At 39.7% G+C, this 21,301-nt stretch overlaps 1 protein-coding gene across 2 annotated transcripts in view; it reads left to right on the top strand.

Moving 5' to 3' along the window:
* Positions 1-21,301, top strand: part of adarb1a (adenosine deaminase RNA specific B1a) — a 38,383-nt gene that overhangs the window by 10,504 nt on the left and 6,578 nt on the right. The window contains exons 2-6 of one of the 2 annotated variants that reach the window (XM_037534691.1): positions 1,355-1,435; positions 11,441-12,366; positions 15,141-15,255; positions 17,037-17,205; positions 19,259-19,407. In XM_037534691.1, coding sequence (XP_037390588.1) covers positions 1,355-1,435; positions 11,441-12,366; positions 15,141-15,255; positions 17,037-17,205; positions 19,259-19,407 — 1,440 coding nt within the window. Of the gene's footprint in view, positions 1-1,354; positions 1,436-11,440; positions 12,367-15,140; positions 15,256-17,036; positions 17,206-19,255; positions 19,408-21,301 lie in introns of both variants that reach the window. The other variant, XM_037534690.1, reaches the window with a different exon arrangement.

The following is a 21,301-nucleotide window of genomic DNA, read 5'->3' as shown; positions in this document are numbered from 1 at the left end:
AGGTTTTATACTGTAAATTATTTTGAAGGTACCTATACTAAAATATGCTAAGGCTATTATCTAATTTTACTAAAATTATAGGAAATTATACTATAAAATATTGTGAAGTTCACTTATACTAAAATCTACTAGCTTTATCATTTAATCTTATTACAATTATAGCTATCATACTGAAAATTATTGTGAGGTTTAAAATATGCTAAAATATGTCAGTGCTATCAATTAATTTTACTTAAATTATAGTAAATTATACTATAAATTATTCTGAAGTTTACTTATGCTTAAATCTAATAGTGCTATCATTTAATTATACTAAAATGATAGTAACTTATACTATACATGATTCTGAAGTTTACTTATACTAAAATCAACTAGAGCTGTCATTTAGTTTTACTAAAATTGAGTAAATAAAATCTACTAGTACTATCATTTATTTATGCAAAAATTACATTTCATTATTTGTAAAATTAAATTTAAAATTACTCACAAATACTCATGTATAATCATACACATATCTACTAGTACTTTTATTTATGTGTACCAAAATTGTATTCAATTACATTTAAAATGATCCTAAAAATGAATCATACTAAAAGCTAATAGTAGTTCATTTAAATGTATAGTCATGTTTAATCACACATATATCTACTAGTACTAATATTTGTTTGTAACAAAATTATATTAAGTTATATTTAAAGCTGGACTAAAATTTAATCATAATAAAATCAACTAGGGCTATCATTTTAAGTCTACTCTAAAAGTATTTCTCTGTATGTTGATGTTTTTTCTCCTTTATTACTGGCAGCAGTGTGTCGGACGTTTGACTTACTATCTAAAAATAAAGAATTATATATTTTTCAAACATTGAATTAGGATCTCAACGTAATATCTTATATTCTGGAAAAGTTGACTTGGTATATTAAAATAGTGGCTATTTTTTTCAAAAACATACTTAGTATCTTGAATTCATGACTGATGTTCTGGAAATATTGACTTAGTATCTCAAAATAACCTTTTTTTTCCCCAAAGGTTTGACTTAGCATCCTGACTTAGTAAGAAAAATGGCTGAATTTGAGTTCCAACTTAACATGTTGAGATAATGTTATTATATTTTTAGAAGTTGTTGTTTCTGGATGATATTAATGGATTTGACGACTCTCTAATTAATTGACGACTCTCTCTCTCTCTCTGTCTCTCTGTCTCTCTCTCTCTCTCTCTCTCTCTGTCTCTCTCTCTGTCTCTCTGTCTCTCTCTCTCTCTCTCTCTCTCTGTCTCTCTCTCTGTCTCTCTCTCTTTTTCTCTCTGTCTCTCTCTCTCTCTCTCTCTCTCTCTCTCTCTCTCTCTCTCTCTCTAGGTCATGCTGGTTTGAGGCTCAGAGGTCAGCAGAGGTTTTTTGGTTTGAGTGTTGATGAAGAAGACAGAATGAAGAGTATGAGTAAGTCTGTCTTTGTCCATCTGTCTGTCTGTTTCTTTTTGTTTTTGTATCATTCTATCTCTTCCTCTCTCTTTTATCTTTCCCCATCTTCTCTTTCTACCCGTTGGTGTTCGCACTCTTTGTCTTTCTTTCTCCGTCCTGCCAGAGATACGCTTTGAAAACAGACATTAACCCCTGAAAATCTCAGGCTTGTTACACACTGAGGCGTATTATTCAGTAACTACAGGGACTTCAGTGCAAACTGACTGAGCTACTCTTACGTTATAAAAGTGTGTAGTAAACATTCGAGCTTGTCGATGGGCCCTGGAGTTAAGGGGTTAATTGGTCTTGGTGTAGTGTATGGTGGTTAGCCAAGGGGGGACTGAACCCCAGTCCACAGTGAAGAGGGCAGCTAATCACCCTTATGTCATTTCATCTCCTGTTCAGTTCTTCAAATAAAATACTGCACTGGATATTTTAACCCCTTAAAATCCCAGACTTATTACATACTATCCGTTACTTCAGCCGAGCTTTTCTTATGTTATAGGACTGTGCAATAAAAATGTGGGCGAACTTCAGTGCGAACTAGATGAGCTGTTTCAGGGTTACAGACGGGCGTAGCAGAACTTTGGGCCTGCTGGCCGTTTAAGGTGTTAAAGCTCAGTGAAGCTGTTTGCCGAAGCATTAGATCGGCTTTGTTTGTTGCTAAAGCTCGGTTTCAGCGCTCGCGGTCAGCAGGCAGAACGGAGGGGCTGGGATTAGAGGCCCGGCCGGCGCACGACGATGGGGCCTTTTTTCATTTGTTTGCGGAAAATGGAGGGATTGTCCTTGAGGCAGAGGCGCGAGCAGGAGGAAGGCGCGGCTTAATCCCTCGCTCCGAGCGGACGCAGTGGCGTCTCCTGCATTCTGAAAAGGGAGATTTTGACCTCTTGACTTTGAGAGGAGTGGCAGTGCACTCAATTCAGATAATGAGAGGTTCTAGGTTTCCAACAGCTCTGAAAAAATACTCTGTACTGTAACATGATGCCAGTTAATCACTGTTATTAGTATTTACATACTATAATGTTTATTTACAAGAGTGACCCTGTTTTGAATGAATAACCGAATCTAAATGTAGCTATTGTGATATAAACCGAGTCCGTTCTACAGTTTCTCATTAGGCTGAATGAATAACCGACTCTAAATGTAGGTATTGTGATATAAACCGAGTCCGTTCTACAGTTTCTCATTTGACTGAATGAATAACCGACTCTAAATGTAGGTATTGTGATATAAACCGAGTCTGTTCTACAGTTTCTCATTAGACTGAATGAATAACCGACTCTAAATGTAGGTATTGTGATATAAACCAAGTCCGTTCTACAGTTTCTCATTAGACTGAATGAATAACTGACTCTAAATGTAGGTATTGTGATATAAACCGAGTCCGTTCTACAGTTTCTCATTAGGCTGAATGAATAACCGACTCTAAATGTAGGTATTGTGATATAAACCGAGTCCGTTCTACAGTTTCTCATTAGACTGAATGAATAACCGACTCTAAATGTAGGTATTGTGATATAAACCGAGTCCGTTCTACAGTTTCTCATTAGACTGAATGAATAACCGACTCTAAATGTAGGTATTGTGATATAAACCGAGTCTGTTCTACAGTTTCTCATTAGGCTGAATGAATAACCGACTCTAAATGTAGGTATTGTGATATAAACCGAGTCCGTTCTACAGTTTCTCATTAGGCTGAATGAATAACCGGCTCTAAATGTAGGTATTGTGATATAAACCGAGTCCGTTCTACAGTTTCTCATTAGACTGAATGAATAACCGGCTCTAAATGTAGGTATTGTGATATAAACCGAGTCCGTTCTACAGTTTCTCATTAGACTGAATGAATAACCGACTCTAAATGTAGGTATTGTGATATAAACCGAGTCCGTTCTACAGTTTCTCATTAGGTTGAATGAATAACCGACTCTAAATGTAGGTATTGTGATATAAACCGAGTCCGTTCTACAGTTTCTCATTAGACTGAATGAATAACCGACTCTAAATGTAGGTATTGTGATATAAACCGAGTCCGTTCTACAGTTTCTCGTTAGACTGAATGAATAACCGACTCTAAATGTAGGTATTGTGATATAAACCGAGTCCGTTCTACAGTTTCTCGTTAGACTGAATGAATAACCGACTCTAAATGTAGGTATTGTGATATAAACCGAGTCCGTTCTGCAGTTTCTCATTAGACTGAATGAATAACCGACTCTAAATGTAGGTATTGTGATATAAACCGAGTCCGTTCTACAGTTTCTCATTAGACTGAATGAATAACCGACTCTAAATGTAGGTATTGTGATATAAACCGAGTCCGTTCTACAGTTTCTCATTAGGCTGAATGAATAACCGGCTCTAAATGTAGGTATTGTGATATAAACCGAGTCCGTTCTACAGTTTCTCATTAGGCTGAATGAATAACCGGCTCTAAATGTAGGTATTGTGATATAAACCGAGTCCGTTCTACAGTTTCTCATTAGACTGAATGAATAACCGACTCTAAATGTAGGTATTGTGATATAAACCGAGTCCGTTCTACAGTTTCTCGTTAAACTGAATGAATAACCGGCTCTAAATGTAGGTATTGTGATATAAACCGAGTCCGTTCTACAGTTTCTCGTTAGACTGAATGAATAACCGGCTCTAAATGTAGGTATTGTGATATAAACCGAGTCCGTTCTACAGTTTCTCGTTAGACTGAATGAATAACCGACTCTAAATGTAGGTATTGTGATATAAACCGAGTCCGTTCTACAGTTTCTCGTTAGGCTGAATGAATAACCGGCTCTAAATGTAGGTATTGTGATATAAACCGAGTCCGTTCTACAGTTTCTCGTTAGGCTGAATGAATAACCGGCTCTAAATGTAGGTATTGTGATATAAACCGAGTCCGTTCTACAGTTTCTCGTTAGACTGAATGAATAACTGGCTCTAAATGTAGGTATTGTGATATAAACCGAGTCCGTTCTACAGTTTCTCGTTAGGCTGAATGAATAACCGACTCTAAATGTAGGTATTGTGATATAAACCGAGTCCGTTCTACAGTTTCTCGTTAGGCTGAATGAATAACCGACTCTAAATGTAGGTATTGTGATATAAACCGAGTCCGTTCTACAGTTTCTCATTAGGCTGAATGAATAACCGACTCTAAATGTAGGTATTGTGATATAAACCGAGTCCGTTCTACAGTTTCTCATTAGGCTGAATGAATAACCGACTCTAAATGTAGGTATTGTGATATAAACAGAGTCCGTTCTACAGTTTCTCATTAGGCTGAATGAATAACCGACTCTAAATGTAGGTATTGTGATATAAACCGAGTCTGTTCTACAGTTTCTCATTAGGCTGAATGAATAACCGACTCTAAATGTAGGTATTGTGATATAAACCGAGTCCGTTCTACAGTTTCTCATTAGGCTGAATGAATAACCGGCTCTAAATGTAGGTATTGTGATATAAACCGAGTCCGTTCTACAGTTTCTCATTAGACTGAATGAATAACCGACTCTAAATGTAGGTATTGTGATATAAACCGAGTCCGTTCTACAGTTTCTCATTAGACTGAATGAATAACCGACTCTAAATGTAGGTATTGTGATATAAACCGAGTCCGTTCTACAGTTTCTCATTAGACTGAATGAATAACCGACTCTAAATGTAGGTATTGTGATATAAACTGAGTCCGTTCTACAGTTTCTCATTAGGTTGAATGAATAACCGACTCTAAATGTAGGTATTGTGATATAAACCGAGTCCGTTCTACAGTTTCTCATTAGGTTGAATGAATAACCGACTCTAAATGTAGGTATTGTGATATAAACCGAGTCCGTTCTACAGTTTCTCATTAGACTGAATGAATAACCGACTCTAAATGTAGGTATTGTGATATAAACCGAGTCCGTTCTACAGTTTCTCATTAGACTGAATGAATAACCGACTCTAAATGTAGGTATTGTGATATAAACTGAGTCCGTTCTACAGTTTCTCATTAGGTTGAATGAATAACCGACTCTAAATGTAGGTATTGTGATATAAACCGAGTCCGTTCTACAGTTTCTCATTAGACTGAATGAATAACCGACTCTAAATGTAGGTATTGTGATATAAACCGAGTCCGTTCTACAGTTTCTCATTAGACTGAATGAATAACCGACTCTAAATGTAGGTATTGTGATATAAACTGAGTCCGTTCTACAGTTTCTCATTAGGTTGAATGAATAACCGACTCTAAATGTAGGTATTGTGATATAAACCGAGTCCGTTCTACAGTTTCTCGTTAAACTGAATGAATAACCGGCTCTAAATGTAGGTATTGTGATATAAACCGAGTCCGTTCTACAGTTTCTCGTTAGACTGAATGAATAACCGGCTCTAAATGTAGGTATTGTGATATAAACCGAGTCCGTTCTACAGTTTCTCGTTAGACTGAATGAATAACCGACTCTAAATGTAGGTATTGTGATATAAACCGAGTCCGTTCTACAGTTTCTCGTTAGACTGAATGAATAACCGGCTCTAAATGTAGGTATTGTGATATAAACCGAGTCCGTTCTACAGTTTCTCGTTAGGCTGAATGAATAACCGGCTCTAAATGTAGGTATTGTGATATAAACCGAGTCCGTTCTACAGTTTCTCGTTAGACTGAATGAATAACTGGCTCTAAATGTAGGTATTGTGATATAAACCGAGTCCGTTCTACAGTTTCTCGTTAGACTGAATGAATAACCGACTCTAAATGTAGGTATTGTGATATAAACCGAGTCCGTTCTACAGTTTCTCGTTAGGCTGAATGAATAACCGACTCTAAATGTAGGTATTGTGATATAAACCGAGTCCGTTCTACAGTTTCTCATTAGGCTGAATGAATAACCGACTCTAAATGTAGGTATTGTGATATAAACCGAGTCCGTTCTACAGTTTCTCATTAGGCTGAATGAATAACCGACTCTAAATGTAGGTATTGTGATATAAACCGAGTCCGTTCTACAGTTTCTCATTAGGCTGAATGAATAACCGACTCTAAATGTAGGTATTGTGATATAAACCGAGTCTGTTCTACAGTTTCTCATTAGGCTGAATGAATAACCGACTCTAAATGTAGGTATTGTGATATAAACCGAGTCCGTTCTACAGTTTCTCATTAGGCTGAATGAATAACCGGCTCTAAATGTAGGTATTGTGATATAAACCGAGTCCGTTCTACAGTTTCTCATTAGACTGAATGAATAACCGACTCTAAATGTAGGTATTGTGATATAAACTGAGTCTGTTCTACAGTTTCTCATTAGGTTGAATGAATAACCGAATCTAAATGTAGGTATTGTGATATAAACCGAGTCCGTTCTACAGTTTCTCATTAGACTGAATGAATAACCGACTCTAAATGTAGGTATTGTGATATAAACCGAGTCCGTTCTACAGTTTCTCATTAGACTGAATGAATAACCGACTCTAAATGTAGGTATTGTGATATAAACAGAGTCCGTTCTACAGTTTCTCATTAGACTGAATGAATAACCGACTCTAAATGCAGGTATTGTGATATAAACTGAGTCCGTTCTACAGTTTCTCGTTAGACTGAATGAATAACCGACTCTAAATGTAGGTATTGTGATATAAACCGAGTCCGTTCTACAGTTTCTCGTTAGACTGAATGAATAACCGACTCTCAATGTAGGTATTGTGATATAAACCGAGTCCGTTCTACAGTTTCTCGTTAGACTGAATGAATAACCGACTCTAAATGTAGGTATTGTGATATAAACAGAGTCCGTTCTACAGTTTCTCATTAGACTGAATGAATAACCGACTCTAAATGTAGGTATTGTGATATAAACCGAGTCCGTTCTACAGTTTCTCGTTAGGCTCAATGAATAACCGACTCTAAATGTAGGTATTGTGATATAAACCGAGTCCGTTCTACAGTTTCTCATTAGACTGAATGAATAACCGGCTCTAAATGTAGGTATTGTGATATAAACCGAGTCCGTTCTACAGTTTCTCATTAGACTGAATGAATAACCGACTCTAAATGTAGGTATTGTGATATAAACAGAGTCCGTTCTACAGTTTCTCATTAGACTGAATGAATAACCGACTCTAAATGTAGGTATTGTGATATAAACTGAGTCCGTTCTACAGTTTCTCATTAGGTTGAATGAATAACCGACTCTAAATGTAGGTATTGTGATATAAACCGAGTCCGTTCTACAGTTTCTCGTTAGACTGAATGAATAACCGACTCTAAATGTAGGTATTGTGATATAAACCGAGTCCGTTCTACAGTTTCTCGTTAGACTGAATGAATAACCGACTCTCAATGTAGGTATTGTGATATAAACCGAGTCCGTTCTACAGTTTCTCGTTAGACTGAATGAATAACCGACTCTAAATGTAGGTATTGTGATATAAACAGAGTCCGTTCTACAGTTTCTCATTAGACTGAATGAATAACCGACTCTAAATGTAGGTATTGTGATATAAACCGAGTCCGTTCTACAGTTTCTCGTTAGGCTCAATGAATAACCGACTCTAAATGTAGGTATTGTGATATAAACCGAGTCCGTTCTACAGTTTCTCATTAGACTGAATGAATAACCGGCTCTAAATGTAGGTATTGTGATATAAACCGAGTCCGTTCTACAGTTTCTCATTAGACTGAATGAATAACTGGCTCTAAATGTAGGTATTGTGATATAAACCGAGTCCGTTCTACAGTTTCTCATTAGACTGAATGAATAACCGACTCTAAATGTAGGTATTGTGATATAAAACCGAGTCTGTTCTACAGTTTCTCATTAGACTGAATGAATAACCGACTCTAAATGTAGGTATTGTGATATAAACCGAGTCCGTTCTACAGTTTCTCATTAGACTGAATGAATAACCGACTCTAAATGTAGGTATTGTGATATAAACCGAGTCTGTTCTACAGTTTCTCATTACACTGAATGAATAACCGGCTCTAAATGTAGGTATTGTGATATAAACCGAGTCCGTTCTACAGTTTCTCATTAGACTGAATGAATAACCGGCTCTAAATGTAGGTATTGTGATATAAACCGAGTCCGTTCTACAGTTTCTCATTAGACTGAATGAATAACCGACTCTAAATGTAGGTATTGTGATATAAACCGAGTCCGTTCTACAGTTTCTCATTAGACTGAATGAATAACCGACTCTAAATGTAGGTATTGTGATATAAACCGAGTCCGTTCTACAGTTTCTCATTAGACTGAATGAATAACCGACTCTAAATGTAGGTATTGTGATATAAACGGAGTCCGTTCTACAGTTTCTCATTAGAGTGAATGAATAACCGACTCTAAATGTAGGTATTGTGATATAAACCGAGTCCGTTCTACAGTTTCTCATTAGACTGAATGAATAACCGGCTCTAAATGTAGGTATTGTGATATAAACCGAGTCCGTTCTACAGTTTCTCATTAGGCTGAATGAATAACCAGCTCTAAATGTAGGTATTGTGATATAAACCGAGTCCGTTCTACAGTTTCTCATTAGACTGAATGAATAACCGACTCTAAATGTAGGTATTGTGATATAAACCGAGTCCGTTCTACAGTTTCTCATTAGACTGAATGAATAACCGACTCTAAATGTAGGTATTGTGATATAAACCGAGTCCGTTCTACAGTTTCTCATTAGACTGAATGAATAACCGACTCTAAATGTAGGTATTGTGATATAAACCGAGTCCGTTCTACAGTTTCTCATTAGACTGAATGAATAACCGACTCTAAATGTAGGTATTGTGATATAAACCGAGTCCGTTCTACAGTTTCTCATTAGACTGAATGAATAACCGACTCTAAATGTAGGTATTGTGATATAAACCGAGTCCGTTCTACAGTTTCTCATTAGACTGAATGAATAACCGACTCTAAATGTAGGTATTGTGATATAAACCGAGTCCGTTCTACAGTTTCTCATTAGACTGAATGAATAACCGGCTCTAAATGTAGGTATTGTGATATAAACCGAGTCCGTTCTACAGTTTCTCATTAGACTGAATGAATAACCGACTCTAAATATAGGTATTGTGATATAAACCGAGTCTGTTCTACAGTTTCTCATTAGACTGAATGAATAACCGACTCTAAATGTAGGCCAAGAATGTACAATGGAAAGAAAATTGTTGGGAGAAAATGATTGCATGCTAACTGCTCTCTCTTTGATGTTTTGCTGGCTTTAAGCTTTTATTCTGTTTATATTTCCAGCTGTTTCGCCAGTTATACTTCACCTTTTTCCTTAATGATAGTGATTAAGATGGTAAATGTTCAATATGCTCGTTATTGCTTGCCTCTCTAACATTTTAATGATTGTTTATTGTATTTATTTACTTCATTTGTCTAAATTAAGGACTGGGTCTTTGACCTTGACAGCGACCTATCCACCCTCTCCCTCAGCACCCCCCCCTCTCCTTTCTATTCTCTCTTTTTATGTCCTGGAGCACCAAATGGAGTAACCTAACGAGCTTTTGCTGCAGGATGTTATAAATGAGAATTTACGCTCAGCTTTGGTAACTGGCGCTCGTGATGTGGGTTTCTTTAAAAATGGACTTATTGATGCGTTCTTGACTTTAGTGGGGACATTAACAGCTGTATAATGTTTTTCATTGCCCGAAGTTTAGTATAGAGCCCAGAGTGAAGATACACCAGATTTGAAGGCACTTTCATATCTTTTCAAAAATGATTCATAAGCCAGTTGCTGTGGCCTGTTTAGTTACTGTCTAATTTACTTTGCCTGTCATCAGTTAGCTACTGTAAGGCTTTCGTTACATGGTGAAACTTTTATGCAGCTAGTTGCAGGAGTTGAGTTGCGTTAAGTCAGTCTTAATTAAAAGATCTTTAAAATTGCATGCAACTAGGGCTGGATATCTAAATGTAATACTTTTTTGGTTGCGTCAAAGCTACCAAGTGTGGAAAAACGTCATTAAAAAAAAAATTTTGGCCTCTAAGCAGTCAGGCTTATCGGCATCCACCGTTGTGGTCAGTAAACACACCCACTTGCAGCACATCACACTCATTTCTGCTTTAAGGCATGCTCAGTTCTACAACCCCAGGCTCATGTCGTCTTCAAGCCCCACCCACTTTACCAAGGGTATTGTCAGGAGTCAGTGTTGAAGTCTAGGTATTGGTATCGAATATCTTTAGTTACACTTAGTGATACTTTAGCGATACCCTAAATGAGTAGCAATCGAATATTCAATTTTTTATATCAGATCAATTTACATTACAGTGCACAATAACTGTAGGCCAATAAAGTACAGCAAATGCTACCACAGGCAGCCGTGTTAGCTGGCTAGCTAGCTAGTCCCGCTAACTGGTGACCAGCATTTATTCATTAAGACAATCAAAACTCATGTTTGTCGTTGTGGATCAAGTGATGAACTGCTTGACAGCTCTGAATAAAATCAGGGGATCAGGATCAGAAGGAGCTCGTTCTCGATCATCCAAAAGACCACCCTATTTGATTTCCTTCATCAGTTGAAATGAATTGATTTAAATGATATTGTTTGATGTCTGGTATATTATCTGCATTTAAATCATCTGTTTCGTGAAATAAATTTTAAAAGGTTCATAACAGGCAAGTTTCTAAAATTGACGCAGGCTTAATGTTTTTTACGTTACAATGCAAATGAAATTTAGTGTCATGTAAGTTTTAAGTGAAGTTGCCTGTGAGTTTCACCAGGTAAAGCCAGCCCAAAGTCTCAGTTTAACTGTATGTCATCACAGGTGAGTCGAAATTCGGTGATCGTTCTCCGACCTGTACCTCAGCTTCGTGAGTGTAGCGTGTAGCAATACCCTGAATCTTATGTAATACCTTCTAGAATGATTTTTAAAAGAACCCACATCACCTAGACCTGGTTACAAAGGAGAGATGAACCAATCTCTAAATTTTGCATTTACAAGATCCTGCATCGAAGGCGTTGTAAGTTGCTCTCTCTGGGCATCGCAGGTTCTTTCACCACTGATGTTAAAGAGAACCGCAATGTGGACAACCTGTCATCCAAGGAGGGGCTTGGGGAGGGGCTCCAGCTGGCCAATGGAAGCATCCCAGGCTCTGGCCGTAAGCGGCCACTGGAGGAGGGCAACAACGGTCATGCCCACTCCAAGTTCCGGCCTAAGAAGCGCAAGAAAACACCGGGGCCTGTGTTGCCCAAAAATGCCCTGATGCAGCTGAATGAGATCAAACCGGGTCTACAATACAAGTTGTTGTCCCAGACGGGACCAGTCCATGCACCTGTATTTGCTATGACTGTGGAAGTCAACGGTCAACTCTTTGAGGGCACAGGGCCAACCAAGAAGAAGGCCAAACTGAATGCTGCTGAAAAGGCACTACGCTCTTTTGTCCAGTTCCCCAATGCTTCCGAGGCACACCTAGCCATGGGGCGCACACTGACCATCAACACAGATTTCACTTCAGACCAGGACGACTTCCCTGACACTCTCTTTAATGGCTTCGAGACACCCATCCCACCTGAAGATCCATTCTGCTTGAATTCCAGCTCTAACAAGCCTTTATCCTCCCTGGATGAGTGCCGGCTGCCCATCTCGCTGTCCCACACCACCCTGCTCCCTCTGACCCCTGTCCTCACGGCGCCTCCTGTTGGCCACGGAAAGAATGCGGTGATGATCCTCAACGAGCTGCGGCCAGGTCTCAAGTATGAGTTCGTGGCTGAGAGCGGTGAGAGCCATGCCAAAAACTTTGTGATGGCCGTTACCGTGGACACCCGTGTTTTCCAGGGATCAGGGCGGAACAAAAAACTGGCAAAGGCCCGGGCAGCCCAGGCAGCTCTGTCCGGCCTTTTCAACATGCAGCTGGACCAGACACCCTCCAGGCAGCCCATTCCCAGAGATGGCCTGCAGCTTCACCTGCCACAGGTACGAATCTAAAAAACAACTTCTTAAGCTTGTGTTTTGTTTCCATTCCAATTCACAAACCCTAAACCCTAATCTGTAAGCCCTAAACTCAGTACTATACAGCAGACTTTGACAGTAACTGTGTTCGTATGAGTTTCTTAGTCTTCGAATATGTCATTGTTCATGTGGATCCTTCAGAGTTTTTTATTGCATTCTGTAGTCGGTCACAGTCACGTGTGGCTCTTTTGTTAAGTGATTATTAATGGCTGTAATGCTCTTTGTACATTCACTGCTTTAGAATTCCTCACTTCGGTGGTTGTGTTGATCTGACACTCATCCTCCTAAAAGCACCTGCCAATCTTCATTAGTGCGGATATTAATTAAATCAGAATCTAATTGTGATTGAGGCGGCTTTGAAAGGGAGTCAGACGTTAAACCCTTAAGCTTTCTGTTTGCGTCCACGGCGTTTATTTACACATCAGATAATCCTGGCTCCATAATCCCTCTGTTTCCCTCAGCATAATGAGGCAGAGAAATAGACTAATCTTAATTAACATCAGAGACTTTGGAGCTGCTCAAACAGGAATATGCATCACTGTCACCTTCTTGCCAGTGATACAGAGGTTTTCCTGGATGCATTCGTGTTTGTTGTTCCTTTGCATCCGTGGAATCACTTTCACTGTTTTACTGCGTTTGTTTATATAAGTAATTCAGGAAAATATGTTTGGTGTTTGATCGTGACCACTAAGTTTTACTGTCCGAGCACTCGTTCAAATAGTAGTGGACTAGTTACACACATTAAAAATCACAGGACGTCAGTGCAGAGTGCAGAGGTACTGAGGGGGCAGATGAGGTTTGAGGTGCAAGATGTGCAGTGCAGAAAAGTTTCTGTTGTCTTTCCGTATCAGTCTCAGGTGCTCCGAAGACAGAAATACACAGACTGTCTGATGTAAACTGCATGCTAAAATCACCACAGCTCTCAGAATCACTGAGAATTAGGCCAGCCCCTGGCCTTGGCACTATCCAATGGGAAACAAAGCTAAATGCTACTAGGAATTAGTTCCATTAAGCCTTTCTGAGTGAGATCCAGGCCTAGTCGCTGAACCAGGAAACATTCCTGATATCCCATTATTACTGGATTAGGTTTGCAACCATAGGCACCTCGTAAGTGAGATACCCCTGGTATTTGCTAACCAGTACTCCAGGTTTGTTTGGAGTGCTCCTTTATGGATGATTAACAAACTCTTAACAGAGTATCAGCAACACATCAACAACATACCTGTGAAGTAGCAGTAGTGAGGCATCTGAATACACTGAAGGAAATATTTTGAAGATGTTTTGTTGATACATTACTCACATTAAGTCCGTTACACAAAACCTAATCTTACCAACCTTACCCAAAACTTAAGCCTAACCCTGGGCCTAATCCAAACCCTAACCCTAACCTTAACCTCACCCCAAAACCTATTCTAGATATAAAAGTCTATGGTTTTTACCGACTCACCCTCACACTAGGCTCTAGGTTTAGCCTAAACATGGACATCTATCTGAAGCTTATAAGACATTCGAACAATATAATCTTTAATATAATATAATCTGCTTAGTGCCACTTTACGTAAAATTCTTTATCTGGATAATTAGAATGGCTCAAAGCTGGGCTGCATTTCTAGACTGCTGCGTCGTCGATGGCCGTTCCCACTGGAATGATCCTTACGGCCGAAAAATGCTTCGTTCTGACCATTTTCAAGGACGCTACTGGAGCATCTTTTATGTTCTCATGTCATAACACTATAATCGATAATTTTAAGAAGCAGATAAAACTAACTACTATACATATAAAAGGCCAGTTTTAATTCTAAATAAATAAATGTTTTGCCTGCCATGTTACATCATTCGAAGAAGGGCCTGGGTTCGAGTCCCCAGCTGGGCGATCAGGGTCCTTTCTGTGTTAAGTTTGCATGTTCTCCCTGTGTCTGCTTGGGTTTCCTCTGGGAACTCTGGTTTCCTCCCACTGTCCAAAGACATATGGTCAGGCCAGTTGGACATGCTAAATTGGCCATAGGCGTGAGTGTGTGTGAATGTGTATGTCTGTCTGTCTGACCTGCGATGGACTGGTAACCTGTCTAGGGTGTATCCTGCCTTCCAACCAATGGCTGCTGGGATAGGCTCCAGCTCCCACCGCAACCCAGAAGGATAAGCGGCTTAGAAGATGTGTGTGTGTGTGTGTGTGTGTGTGTGTGTGTGTGTGTGTGTGTATGTGTGTATGTGTGTGTGTTCCATCATTCGCATCAATGTTTTACTTGCCGGTTTACTAGTACAAGTTTTGCGATGAGCCTCGGGAGATTTCGTTTAGACTGTACCAAAAACCGGTAACACTTTCTTTGGATGGTCCACTGTAGATGCTTTATAAAGGCTCAGTCTGTTTATAAATAATATTCAACTAAATATCTATTAAATACAACTGAACTACAAGTTCAGTGTGAAGGAGTTTATTAGATCTATCCCTAACCCTAAACCAAACCCTAACCCTAACCTCAAGGATAAACCTACATCTACTCCTAACCTTAATCCTAACCACAATGTTGTTAATAATCAACTTAACATTACAGGAAAGTTTGTTAATGATTTAAGTATTTATAGAGCATCTGTAATGGACCATCCAAATAAAGTATGACCCAAAAGCCCTTGAAAGGACCCTTTTTCAGCCCAGCTTACACGTCCAGATATTAGTGTGTTTATTGCATTGAATTGTTGTACAAATGTGTAATGTGTGTGTCTGTGTGTGTGTGTGTCAGGTCCTCGCAGATGCCGTGTCCCGGCTGGTGGTGGAAAAGTTCAGCGAGCTGACGGATAACTTCACATCGCCTCACGCACGGCGGAAAGTGCTTGCGGGCGTCGTCATGACAACAGGTACACATGCTTTTCAGCCTCCGCTTAAAATGAGCTCATGTACCTGTTGTGTGAACGTCTAACGTAAAAAGGTCAGGTCAGAGAAACAGTTTTACTCAAGCGAGACATTTGACATTTGACAAACCCTATATGAAGACAGAAAGCAGTGATTTGTAAATCCACTTTGATCTGTAGTTAAAGGTGCCACATAATGCGTTTATTCAGTATTTTAAATTGTTCTGATTAAATTGCTGTGACTTGGTTTTGGGCCAAAAATGCCTTTTTACATGCCGATTTACAGCCCTGTGATTTGGCCCTAGAATTACACGAGTTCTTTATCTTTTTTGGGGGGCTCATGAATAATCTAATGAGGTCTGCTTTGATTGGCTGGTTTACTGTGAAGGCCCACATGCAGGAAAATAAAATGAAGCTCCATGGAAATAAGTTAGGTCATCGTACTATTTATATAGCTGTGCTAGTTCCTCAGAGCTTGATAGAAGCTACTTGCCAGGGATCTCGATAACAACACAAAGTAAAAATTCAATTGAAGCTGTTAGTGCACTATGAAACTTCCAGTTTAAGCTGATCTGCTTCAACCATCACAACGTGATAAAATCTCACAGCATGGCTGCTTACAGGCTGCTGTTGTGTTGTGATGCTAATAGAGTTGGAATCTTCATCTCTTCACACTTGTCAAAGTCATCCTAAAAAAGTAGAAATTAAGACTAAGAACTTTGGTAAATGCTCAGAAAACATCTTAAACAGGTGATGCACTGATACCTGGGTATAAGAGGAGTTTCCAGGGAGGGCAGAGTCCTTTATAAGCGAGGACGGGTTGAGTCTTGCTACTTTGTCAAAAAATGCATCGGCTAAAAATCCAACAGTTTAAGAACAAGATATTTCACCCTCTGCTGTGAACAAAATCAACAAAATCTACAAACATTGCCAACTTCTCTAGGTGAAGCTCATCTGAAATGGAAAGTCAACCTTTCAGATTAAATAATGGACGATGTGTTCTCTGGGCCAAGGAGGAAAAAGACTATCTAGATTGTTACCAGCGTAAAGTTCAGAGCTTTCTGGTAAAGCTCATTAACGCTAAGATATGCTGCCTTTTAGGTGACGTCTTTTTCAGAGATGTCTATGCTTGTTTTACAATGGCAAGCCACATTCTGTACATGTTACAACAGCTTAGCTTTGTAATTAGACCTGCTTTCCTTTGAAAACTAGTGGCATCTTAAGTGCAAAATATGAAAATGAAGAGCCTGTAGAGTTGTACAGCTGAAGACTGGTCCAATTGATGTCTTCAGTCCTGCAATGTTTATAAGGTGTTGTTTGTGAGTTCGGACCATGCCTTCAACATGGTGGTGGTAGTATGAGGGAAGACTGATTGAGGGGGGTGGGGGGGGGGGCACTCTAACTTGTAGCTAGAAGGCCAGAACCCCTCATAGCTTAGTAGGACTGATGCAGGATTGAGGAACAGGGAGGAGAGAGGTTGCAGTGGGAATTGCGAACACTTCGCCAGTGGAACGTAAGGTAAGAATGTGAGTTTATAGGGTGTTAGATTGGAAGAAGGGGGGGTTTCAGCCATGCTCCTCCCTCAAACCTCAGATGAACACAGTGGTAAACATGTTTAGGCCCAACTTTTTGAGAAGGCATCAAATTTGAAATGAGTGTATATTTACGAAAAAATAAATAAAACATGCCCCATGTCCCCTCAATTTGTGCCAGCGATTGTAAGTGTATAAAAGTGACCTGTGCTGTAAATCTAAACCTTCAAACACTGTACTGTTCCTGATGGACAGGGACGGACGTAAAGGATGCTCAGGTCATCTGCATTTCCACGGGAACCAAGTGCATAAATGGAGAGTACATGAGTGATCGGGGACTGGCACTGAACGACTGTCACGCAGAAATCATCGCACGCCGTTCACTCATCAGATACCTGTACAGCCAACTGGAGTACTTCCTCAGGTCAGTCACTGCACATATAGGCTAAGGCTGACCCCTTTATTAGTAACATCTAACTTTTATCTGTACTCATTGTCCATTTTATCAGGTTGACTCACCATATAGATGCACTTTACAGATGCAGTTACAAACAGTGGTCCATCTGTTTCTCTGCATAATTTATTAGCCCCCCCCTTTACCATGTTTATGAATGATCAGGACCCCACAGGACCACCACAGAGTAGGCATTGTTTGGGAGGGGAATCGTTTTCAACACAGCAGTAGCATCTCAGTGATGCTGCTGAACAGAACAGTTCGAAAATGTCCAGCTAACAGTGTCCTGTGGCTGGAAACTGACCAATGATGAAGGACAAAAGGATGACTAACACTGCAGCAACAGATGAGCTAGCATCTCTATTTTTACATCTCCAAGAGGGACAAGTAAGGTAGGTGTGTCAAAGGCTGCATTCACACTGCAGATAAACGTTGAAATCCAACCTTTTCCTTCGTATTACAAATCTGAGACACAGATTGGCTTTTATGTGACAGTGTAAACAGAAAAAACCCACTGAATCTGACTATGATATGCGCCCATGCTGACTGCTGACTCTCGCGGTCATCATCGGGGCCCGAACTCTGAGACCAGTTGAAATACCGCAAAGACAGTGGGGAGAAGAGGAAATCCACGAGGGAGTAGGGGATGGCACGCGAGTCCCAAGGCATGCCACCCGGGCACCGCCTCCTGTCCCTCATTGCTTTGCCTGCATCTCGGCCACTGGGGTTGAACGCGAGGCGAATTAAAGTGGCCTTGCCGCAGGACCGGAAGTGGGGCAAGGCGCTCGCGCACCTACTCCCTCCTCTCCTCACTGTCTTTGCAAGGTTTCATCTGGACGCCTTCCTGCCGACTCTCGCGGGCATCATCGGGGCCAAGCTGTCTTCACTGGGTTTTGTCTTTTGCACAGCAAAGCAACCTCTGAACAATCAGAACAAATCTTTGACATTCAAAACATATCTTCAAAAATGTTTGTTTTTTTTTAAATACAATATCATAATGAAACTTTAAACCATAATAAAATCCTAGGTAATTATCGTGATAAAAATATCAAAACGTGCCAAAAAGATACAAGGTAGATGTACCTGATAAAGTAGACAGAGAGTCCACACACATCCATGTCCCCATGGGCTGGTCAATAAACTGGAAATTGTCCTCGTGCAGAGATAAATACCAACTCACACATAGTCAATTGGCAAAGACGTCTTTGCTTCTTTAGGCTTAGCGCTGGAGCTAATAGGCTAATGTAGCTAATATGCACTGAAATCTTAAATGTACGCTAATTAGCCTGACGCTAACTGCATGCCTGAATCATAACCCTTACTTCAACCTGTGTGGAGTTGTTCAGTGACCACTAGTAGACTTGATTATGTGGTTTCCGACACAAACTACACAAATGGACAGAAGTACGAACAAATTCAGGCTTCAGATTTCTCAAGGTTACTGTTTTTAGCTTTGTGGTCGAGGTTTATAGAGAACAGTCTGTCATCTCAGTGTTGGAAACTACTTAATCAAGTCGATTAGAGGTTAATGGACAACTCCACACAGTCTGAATTAAGCGTGAGGGTTTAGGCATGCAGTTAGCACCATGCTAATCAGTGTGCATATAAGCTTTCAGTGCTTGTTAGCTTCATTAGCCTCGTAGCTCCAGTGCTAAAACGAAAGGAGCAAACTTCAGACGCCAAAGACATCTTCGCCGATTGACTACATTTGGGGTAACTGTGCAAACTAAAACCACTGGCCACGTTCCCTTTAGTGGAAATTCAGCTCTAAAAGTCATTCCCACTGGGCTGTGGACTGGAACCGTGATTTCTTGATCCCATTTCAGAAGTGCATTATGGGATTACTGTGTGTGTAATTGGTGGGTCATGGCTTGTTTGAAGGGTCCGGTGTTAAAAAGCGATGGAGTGATGGGTTGGATGAGTGAGCCTGCTGCTCATTTTCAGATTTAGACTTCATTTGCTGGCCATTTCAGCAGCTCGTGAATGAGCGTCCATCTGTATGTGTGTGTGTTCTGCGCAGTAGCAATCCTGAGGATCACGCCAGGTCAATATTCCGTCTCTGTGAGCCGTGTGGTTACCAGCTGAAGGAGGGTGTTCAGTTCCACCTGTACATCAGCACCTCACCCTGCGGAGACGCTCGCATCTTCTCTCCACACGAGGCCGCCGTAGATGGTGAGTATCAGAGAACGCCCTGATACCCTGATACTGAACGCCCCCTAGTGGCCGCTCTGCTGTCGGAACAGGAATCAACTTTTAACTAATATAGTCAAATGAAGTTAACTATGACTCTCGTCTCTCTGTGTATGAAATGTTGAGCTGTTAGTAAGCAGCGATGGGTGACGGAGGGTGGGAACCCCCTGCTGTGATAAAATATTCACACCTCTCCGCAAAGACAGCCATGCCGAGATAAAAAGGACAACAGCAGCTTTCTTCATTTCGATCGATCCTGTACAACCGACACACAAAAATACCATTAAAACACGATAAAAACGCTTTTATATCAACATTATTGAAGAAAAGCATAATTTAACTAAATCCAAAACAGACAGAAATGGCATTTTATAGTTACACTGAAAATGGGTTTATCCGTTATTTCTGTTCAGTTCAGTTTAATTCAGTTTAGTTCCATTCAAATTGCTTCAGTTTAATTCAGCTTAGTTCAGTTCAATTAAAATCGGTTTCGATTAATTCAGTTCAGTTCCATATAAATTACTTCAATGTAATTCAGTTCAGTTCCATTCAAATTGCTTTAGTTTAATTCAGTTCAGTTCAGTTCCATTCTAATAGGTTTTGATTAATTCAGTTCCATTTAAATCGCTTCAGTGTAATTCAGTTCAGTTCCATTCAAAATGCTTTAGTTTAATTCAGTTCAGTTCCATTCTGTTCACTTAATTTGAACGCGATCTGAAATCAGCCATTTTAGTTCACATACGCTCATGTAATTCAATTCAGTTCCGTTCCATTCAAATCCCTTCAATGTACTTCAGTTGAGTTCAGTTCCATATAAATCGCTTCAGTGTAATTCAGATCAATTCAGTTTCATTCAAAACGCTTAATTTTAATTCAGTTCAGTTCAGTTTCTTTAAATTCAGTTTGGTTTATTTCTTATTACTTCAGTTTGATTACATTCAGTTCAGTTGAGATTTTGTTTAATTAAGTACAATTCAATGCAGTTAATTTAGTTTCTGTTCAGTTTACTTAAATTGAGTTAAATTCAGTTTTGTTCATTTCTGTTCACATGCACTCATGTAATTCAGTTCAGTGTGTGGTAATTAAATTCACTTAAGATGAACTTTGCAATTTTCTGATGTTACTGGGAATGTAATGAATTCAGGCAAAACTTATCAGCATATTTGACTTTTGAAGTGTGATTCTCTTTGGGATTTTCGTTTTGAGGCTCGGTTTCTCTCTGTGGTTCTAACTCATGCTCTTAGCAAGTTTTTAGGTAGAGTGGGGAAAAGTCTTAGGACTACATGACCCTCCAAACAGAGGTTTTTCAGAGACTCCAAACTTTATGTTATGAGAGAAAAAAGAAAAACGGGCAGGATGGAGCACAAGAGACCAGAGAAACCAACAAATGTGAAAATTGTCTGTTAGAAATTGCGATAACCACCGTATTATCTTAGTTTAATATCGTGTATTATGGTCATTTTCTTAGTAACAAGCATAGAAGTTGGCAATAGCATGCTAAAGTCTCGGTAGCTAGCTAGCTAACTTTCCCGTTCCACCTTAAATAATCCAGCAGTCCTGATGCCTGAAATGCCAGAATGTAACTGCTGCAATATTTAAGGTGGAACAGGAAAATTTTAACAAGAATCTGGAGAATCTCCGACTTCAGCTTCATATCACTGAAGAATTAGGGGGGGTGATAATAAATAATTGCCCCCCTCTTTGAAGGCGTATGACCCCTAAATGTAACTAAAGCCCAGCAGTGAGGAGCTGAACTTTCCCCTCCTCTGCTGTCCCTGCAGACGGGCAGGGTCGCCTACAGAGCGGCGCTAGTAACTGTTAATGAAGTGATGCTCTTTTATTAGAGGGTCTCATTTCAGAGGGAAGATCTCAACCC

The sequence above is a fragment of the Pygocentrus nattereri genome, chromosome 25 (genome assembly GCF_015220715.1).
Source record: "Pygocentrus nattereri isolate fPygNat1 chromosome 25, fPygNat1.pri, whole genome shotgun sequence".
Taxonomy (NCBI): Eukaryota; Metazoa; Chordata; class Actinopteri; order Characiformes; family Serrasalmidae; genus Pygocentrus; species Pygocentrus nattereri.
The sequence above is the reverse complement of the archived record's forward strand: the minus strand, read 5'-3'. Positions and strand labels throughout refer to the sequence as shown.